General features: G+C 47.3%; 1 protein-coding gene across 1 annotated transcript; it reads left to right on the top strand.

Annotated features, from left to right (window-relative positions):
* Positions 1-3,056: 3,056 nt before the first annotated feature.
* Gcn2 (eukaryotic translation initiation factor 2 alpha kinase Gcn2) lies at positions 3,057-7,885 on the top strand. The gene has a single exon (XM_084591021.1). The coding sequence runs from the start codon at positions 3,279-3,281 to the stop codon at positions 7,677-7,679; it is 4,401 nt and encodes a 1,466-aa protein (XP_084447147.1). The 5' UTR covers positions 3,057-3,278; the 3' UTR covers positions 7,680-7,885.
* The last annotated feature ends 357 nt before the right edge of the window (positions 7,886-8,242 follow it).

The following is an 8,242-nucleotide window of genomic DNA, read 5'->3' as shown; positions in this document are numbered from 1 at the left end:
TAGGCATGGGCAAGACATGCAACGTGAAGGCAAGATAATCGATGGCCGCTAAGAGCAACAAGGGCAAGAGGGTCAGAGAAATAACTCAAGTTACCGACATTCTAGTGGAAATTAAGAAGAAGAAATGGACATGGGCAGGACATGTAGTGCGAAGAGAGGATAACCGATGGTCGCTTAGGGTAACAAACTGGATTCCAAGGGAAGGAAAGCGTAGCAGGGGGAGGCAGAAAGTTAGGTGGGCGGATGAGATTAAGAAGTTCGCAGGGGTCAAGTGGATGCAGCTAGCAGAGAACCGGGTTAAGTGGAGAAATATGGGAGAGGCCTTCGCCCTGCAGTGGGTATAATCAGGCTGATGATGAAGAGCAACAAATAGATTCCAAGGGAAGTCAAGTGTAGCAGGAAGCAACAGGAAAGTGGACGGGTGAAATTTGAAACTTTGCCGGGGCCAGGTGGCCGCGATTAACACAAGACAGCATTAACCAGGGGGTTGCGGGACAGGACTTTGACCTGCAGTGGGCGAAGTCATGCTTGTGACGATAATTATAATGATGATGAACAAACCGAGACGACGAACAACTGCTAACAGCCGCTGTCAGCTAGGCGTCTCCAGTCGCGGTTCTGCAGTGAATGAAGCGCCTGTCAGCAGCAGCTTTCAGTAGCCCAGAACAACAACCACTATGCCCCCTGAACATTGTAGGTTTCCTGTAATGAAATTTGGTTAAGGGTGTATTGATAACCCGACGACGCAGTCAAACTAGATTTGAAGCCTGCTCTTCTCGCAAATCAATTCAAATCATTTGACAAACAGTCTCAATCGATCGCAAGCAATCACATTGTAAAACGAAGGAAATGTTATATAACTTATCAATGTAAACAAATGGGAATAAATGCGTAATCAAGAATGTGAGCAAAAAACTGCAAAAATTTCTGATAGAACTTTCTACCAGTTTTATTTCTAGCAAAAGATTTCTACTGCAACTGTATTGGGCGTGGACATACCGTGGCGCCACCTTTCGACAGTCCCGCGTGACGCACGAAGTGGGATAACGCGCGTTGAACTGCTGCTGTGCGATCGTTTCCTATGCAGTTTCGTCATCATCATCAGCCTGACTATACCACTGCAGGGCGAAGGCCTCTCCCATATTTCTCCAATTCCTATGCAATTTCCTCTGCCGTTTAGTTGCGCGCTTCATCGAGTCGGCTAGCTGCCTACGCGTGGCCCCGGCCGATAAGTTTACTTGGACGAGGACGCGAACCGGCCAGCGTTGTTGTTGCCATTATGGAAAGAACTAAAGCATTCCACACAACCAGTCAGCAGCAAGGTGCCAGTGAATCTCAATTAGAAGAATTATTAGCTAGAGGAAGCAGAGCAGGCGCCAGACAGATGCTGAGCGCCTTCAAATAGCGCCGGCGGAAGCGGTACCGTTTACCTAGCTCCCGTTAACATAGTAGATCAGGCAAGTTAGATTGCGGGGAAGACGTGGCTTAATTTTTATAGCAAGTGTGAAGAAGTGTTTCCCACCCAGCGAATTCTTGCGCACATACTACCTTCATTGGCACTCTTGGTTCAGGTGCGCATATTTGTTTTCTCCACGCAGAGCAGCTTTGCTGATGCATATCTCAGCATATCACAACATGTAATGCTATATTTCCTATTTATTCACGTACTCTGACATTTGAAATTACATCAGCCCTGCTGAAGCTGTCTGGGTCAACTCATCATGCATACCGCTGCCGGTGGCTGAAGAATCTTTAGTTCACTTCAGTGAAACTTTCGTGCCACGCCTTAATTCAGAAGAACGAGACCTTCTGTCTTTCGCACGATTCTTCCTTGTTATGAGAGCGTACTGCTCCGTGAATGCAGCATCTTTTCCACCTTGCCAGCGATATAGGTCTTCGTTAGCTACACAAGTGATGAGCGCAAATCAAAACGCGCGCGCCGTTCCTTCTGCCGCTACTCACCGAACTGTTTAATGCGAACTCCATGAACGAAATTTTGTTCCCTGAAATGTGTGCTACACACATGAGAAGGACCGCTCGCTTCTTTGCTCATTCAAATCTTGAATAAGGAAGATTCTGTGAGCCTATTTTTCGGGTAGCAATAGGAGCTTGCGCCGGGTTCCGTCGCGTACGTCCGGATGCAGAGCAATAACGGACCATGGCAACAGCTTAAATAAACTTCAGCAACGTCAGCAACGATGCCAGATCAAAAAGTGCAATGCTAGCGCTCCTTATCGAGAAAAAATGCAGAAATAAACGCGACTAAAACGCACAAATTCAATCGAGCATCTGCTGCAACAGCAGCAAGAGGAGTCACGTGATCCCACTTGCTTCCCTAGGAACGGCCGGTCTCGAGGGAGAGCCGTGCCCTAGGTAAAGATAGAGGGGTTTTAGCCCTATGTCGATGCTAGCGCCGTTCGCTCCAGTGGTGGCGCTCGCGCCCAGTCTAGTCTCCAAGTACGTCGGGAAAGGTCAGTGGTACTAATGTGCCATGTTAGAATGTTTTTGATAGGCGACTGAATGAAGACGATATGTTTATATAAGTAATTTCTAGTGGACAAACATGTCCCAGGGACAAGCAGACCTGAATCGTACTCATGACACTTTCTTTGCCGAGGTGGCGCAGTGGTTACGGCGCTCGACTGCATGCTGTGCCCAAGGATGCGGGATCGAATCCCGGCCTCGGAGGCCGCCTTTTGATGGAGGCGAAAAGCAAGGTGCCCGTGTGCTGTGCGATGTAGTGCACGTTAAAGAACCCCAAGTGGTCGAAATTTCCGGAGCCTTCCACTACGGCATCTCAAGCCTGAGTCGGTTTTTGACGTTAAACCCCATAAACTAAACCAGTTTTCTTTTCTTCCGAACTTTTGAACGAGTGCTCCCCACCTTTTAGCGTACGCACGCACACATGCGCGCAAGTAATCAAATAGACCAAAAAAAAAAAAAACAGTATGATGGTATGATGCAAATTCCTTTCTTTACATATTTTAAAGTTCCCGCGCTAAGATGTGCTTGAGAACGTCACGTGGGTCTAGACGTGAAAGCAGTGATCGGTCTTATATAGCGAAGCTATTGGTTCTATCGTGCTATGCGCGTGTTGTGGGATGTGTTGCTTTTGAAAAGTTCGTTCTCGTCGTCTACATGCATTCCGCTTCGGTGTGTGATTGGTGTACGTTGCACTAGCCCTTTATTTGTGTGCTCACAAACCTGGAAAACATGATTGGCCCTTTAAATGCCTCCGGACAGCCAGGGAGAATTAATACGAAGCTCTAGCCATTAAGATGGAAGAGGAGGATCTGAAAGAACGGCAGGAGAATGAAATGAAGGTGCTGCAGTCAATGTTTCCTGACGACGTGAAAGACCTGCGGAGACAAGACAAGTGGAAAATGTGGCGTCCGCCGGAGCTTCTGCTCACTCTGAGGCCCCAGCAAAGCATGACTCCTTTCCAAGCGCATGTACAGGTGGACCTTCACGTCAGGTGCAGCAGCCAGTACCCGAATGACGTTCCATGCGTAGACGTGTGCAACGAAAAGGGACTGTCGAAACAAGCCCTGGTAGAACTTCGAAAGGAGCTGCTAGAATTGACAAAGCGGCTTGTCGGGGAGGTCATGGTGCTCGAGCTTGCCCAACACGTCCAGTGGTTTCTTCGGCAGCACAACACACCCGAACGTGGTTCATTTTACGACGAAATGCTCAAAAATAGAGAAAAACAAGAGGCGGAGAAGGCGCGTGAGCAGCAGCAACAGCTGAACCAGCAGCGGCTGGAAGAGGAAAAACAGAGACAGGCGTTTGAGCTTGAGATCATGCGGCATCAACAGGAGATGAAAGTAGAGGCTAGGAGGCGGCGCACGGATTCGAAAATTGCTGAGGGGAAAGAGCGAAACTGCTGCGCCCGCAGACCTGAGTTGCTCAGTTTCTCTTCCAAGATTGGAGAGCACGCAATATACAAGTGCAGCTGCCTTGGTCACAGTGAACGTGGACATAGCACATTTGGCGGCTTTGACTCTGCCACAGGAGAGCTTATGTGTATTGTACAGTGGACACTGAAAACAGATTATCATGTGACTACTGTTGAACAGGAACTGCAGACGCTTATGAAACTAAAGCATGCAAACCTAGTCCACTACTTAGGTAGCTTGTATGTTCCTGAAAAACGAGTTTTTTACGTACTACAGGAGTTTGTAAAAGGCTGTCCCCTGAATTCATTTATAGCTCAAGGCATTCCACTTGATGTGGCACTTTTGCGGAACTATGCTAATGGCATCCTTCAAGCACTACAATTTCTCCACTGCAACTCAGTTGTGCATAAAGATCTTAGAGAGTCTAGTATTTTTGTTGACTGTTCTGGTGTTGTAAAAGTGGCAGATTTCAGCATTCCCAAAAAAATTGTAGATTTGTGCCTGCCCCCATGCTATGATTCTGGGTCCACCAGCAAATCTAAAAAGAAGAACGACATTTTGCAGCTCGGAAAAGTGCTTCTCTCTTTGTTTCGGGGTGAGCATGCAACTAACACAGATATACCAAGCAATTTGTCGCTGGATGCTCGAGATTTTCTTGAACGCTGCTTGGCTGTGCAAGAACAGGACCGCTGGTCATGTGAGCAGCTTTTAAGTCATCCGTTCCTCATGCAGAGGGGTCCCAGCATGGAAGATGAGCCACTTAATGACGAGGGCCCAGATGAGTCTGGCAGTTGCGCACTGAACTCTGCAGGTCACTCGCGCCTCCAGGGTGAATTTGAAGTGCTTCGATGGTTGGGGAGAGGTGGTTTTGGAGATGTCTTTAAAGTGCGCAACAAGCTTGATCGTTGTGTGTATGCGATCAAGCGCATTCAACTAAACCCATCCAGCAAAGTGCTCAATCGAAAAATATTAAGAGAAGTCAAGCTGCTGTCAAGGCTTAACCATGAAAATGTTGTGCGCTATTACAACTCTTGGATTGAAGTCACTACAGAGGAGCAAGTACCTGAAACATTAGCATCCTCTGGTGTGAGTACAGAGTCTCCTAAAGGCACCTCACTTGGCTGGAGCTTGCCAGGTGCCAATGCTGACGACTCAAGTTCATCCGACAATATGTTTGGTTGTGCCTTTGGTGATTCTTCATCAAGCGACAATATTGTCTTCGAAGGTAGTGAAAAAGAGGAATCTGAAGTGTCTGAAGAGCCAGCAGCTGTGGCACAGGCGCGGCAGTTCATGTTCATCCAGATGGAATTTTGTGAAAAGAGCACATTGCGCACAGCCATTGACAATGGCCTTCATAAGGAGCCGAGCAGAATGTGGCGCCTCTTTAGAGAGGTCATAGAAGGGTTGGCTCATATCCATCAGCAAGGTATGATACATCGAGACCTCAAGCCCGTCAACATCTTTCTTGACTCGGGAGACCATGTGAAGATTGGCGACTTCGGACTGGCAACCACAGCCTTGCTATCAAGAGTGGAAACATCCGAAGCACTGGAGCATGTTGATCAGCCCACATCTGGCAGCCTAACGGGGCGTGTGGGTACCACACTGTACACAGCACCCGAGCTTTTTGTGTCCACTGGAGGTCGTGTTGTGTACAGTCAAAAAGTAGACATATACAGCCTAGGCATTATTCTCTTCGAAATGTGTTGGCCTGCTCTTAACACTGCCATGGAAAGGGTTAAGCTTTTAGCAAACCTGAGACTCCCAAGCATCACTCTTCCAAGTGAGGCCTGTGACCTTCTTACCAGCCAGCAAGTGGGCCTAATACATTGGCTGTTGCAGCACGATCCATCGCAGAGACCCAGTGCAGTAGAGCTGCTTGCTTCACCTCAGCTTCCTCCGCCACATTTGCAGGAAGCGCAAGTAGCTGAGGTGCTTAATCACACTGTTTCCAACCCACAAAGTAAAGCCTACAAGCATCTGGTCAATGCCCTATTCCAGCAAGTACCTAATGTCATTCAAGATTATGCCTACGATGTGGACATGCGCAAGGGTAATCCATTGCCTCAGTCAGCATTGCTTTTTCGGCACGTGAAGATGTCTTTGGAGCATGTTCTCTTGAGGCACGGTGGCATACCAGTGGTTATTCCAACAATGCTTCCGAAATGCCAAGGCAGTGAGGATGATGACAGTAAGGTTCATTTCATGGACCATGGAGGATTGGTAGTGGCGCTGCCGCACAATATGAGGGTTCCGTTTGCTCGGTATATAGCAAGACGAAGTGATGCAGTGGCACTGCGACGTTACGCAATTGAAAAAGTTTATCGTTCACGAAAAGTGTTTGGTTGCCACCCAAGGGAACTGCATGAATGTGCATTTGACATTGTTTGTTCTAGCCATCAAAGTGCCTTAACTCACTGTGCAGAACTGCTCCACATAGGTAGTGAGGTAGTGACTGTGTTTCCCCAGCTCCAAGCTCGAGGCTACAGCATACGTGTAGGTCACACAGGCCTTTTGCAGTCTCTCTTAATGCATTGTGGAGTAGCCGAGAGCAAATGGTCACATGTATTTGCATCCTTACGTACGGTGCATTCTTCTTCCAAAGTACAACTTATGCAGGAGCTTGATGCAGTGAATATAGGGGATCAGGCTGTGGCACTCCTTACTCAGTTTTATGAAGTGGAAGACAATTTCGCAAAAGTGTCTACTATGTACCGGTTTGTCGTACGACAGAAGAGCTCTGCAGCTGCGCTTGCCAGACAGGCCCTGCATGATCTTGAGGCAGTGCTACAGTCATCCTCCGCCCTGGCATTTCAGCTGCCAATAACAATTGTGCCTTGTCTGGTTTGTGATGAGCGCATGTATTCAGGCATTGTTTTTGAAATTTCCTGCCAGTCGCACAGAAAACCACGCCGTCAAGGTCGGGATTTGTTGGCAGTGGGAGGTCGCTATGATAAGCTGGTGGCTTCCTTTGCTGTGGCTGGTGCAAAACGGGACTTGGCTGCTGCAGGAATCAGCTTTTCTGTCGAGAAAATTGTGCAAGCATTGGCAGAAGATGGTGAGATGCCGTCCTTGGTGGAATGTGTTCTTGGGAACATAGGTGACATGTCTATTGCAATGCGAGAGCAGCAGCTCGCACTTTTAGCGCGGTTATGGAACATGGATGTTCCAGCAGTCGTGGCACCCCAAGATGGTGTTGAAGAGGCTGCATACTTTTGCAAGGAAAACTTTGTCCCACATCTTGCCTTGCTAAAGGAAGCTGAACCTGGCTATCTCAGGCTGCGTAGTGTTGAGAAGGATCGCTTCACTGAGAAAAGGCTGTCTGTGCCTGAGTTCTGCGAGTTTTTTGATAGAAGTCCCCAGACCGAACCACCAAAACCGGAATTTAATTCTAGTGGACCCACATTGCGAATTGTGTTTACTGTTGTCGAAAAGGTGTCCACAAGTAATAGACGAAGATATGAATCCCAGATTGCAACGCAGTTGGCACCACTAGCTCAAGGGCACCTCGGAAGGATTCCCATGTTAGATGTCATAGCAGTTGAGCTGACCGGGGATGTACTGCGGTCATCTGTTGCACTTCTTAACATGGAGGCTGATGGCCGTAGTTTTGAAAATAGTGCTACTAATCTTGTGGAAAAGCACCCTAGGTATAAGAAACAATTGCTTTTGCTAACGGAAAAGGTGTACAGCCTTGTATTTGAAATTAAGAGGACTATCTTTGTATTGTATGCTCTGCAAGATAACAACTACAAGGTAGTCGTTGTGCCATCCAGAACTTGAAAAGACCTTTTTATGCTGCTAGTGTTATGCCAAATCAGTGGCTGCAAAAATTGTTGCTTGTCTGCTTGTTCTGTGCATGCAAACATTGTTCTGCATTTGTTACCTCTTGCATCCTAGTCATGACACTACAGCTGTAATGACTTCAGCCAGTGTTGTTTCTTCAACTGCCGTGAGATCCTGTGAATAAATAATTTTTATTTCGCTCACTGCATGACAATTGTATTTCAGTAGCCATAAGTGCCACTTTGCATTCAAAGATTGGGGAATGCTGAAGCTTCACTCTAATAGTAGATGCAACACAAACTTTAACATTGCCTTTTCATTCCGCGGATTTGTTTATATACTTTTGCTCGAGTTTGAGCGCAATATGTGTGTCACATCTCGGTGGACACCCACACTTAATGCAATAAGGGCATACTATCGGAGGTACAGTCGTGAGCAAAAGTGGAGAGATCACACTAACTGCTACGATTGCTTTTTTGATGTATAAAAAGATGTGCCAGAGAAAATTGCTTGGGCAAGAAGGCAAGTATATTATGCATGGTACCTAATGCACTTCTCAG

The sequence above is a fragment of the Amblyomma maculatum genome, chromosome 1 (genome assembly GCF_055883805.1).
Source record: "Amblyomma maculatum isolate TAMU_Amacu chromosome 1, ASM5588380v1, whole genome shotgun sequence".
NCBI lineage: Eukaryota > Metazoa > Arthropoda > Arachnida > Ixodida > Ixodidae > Amblyomma > Amblyomma maculatum.
Note: the sequence above shows the minus strand (reverse complement) of the source record. Positions and strands in the feature narration are given on the sequence as shown.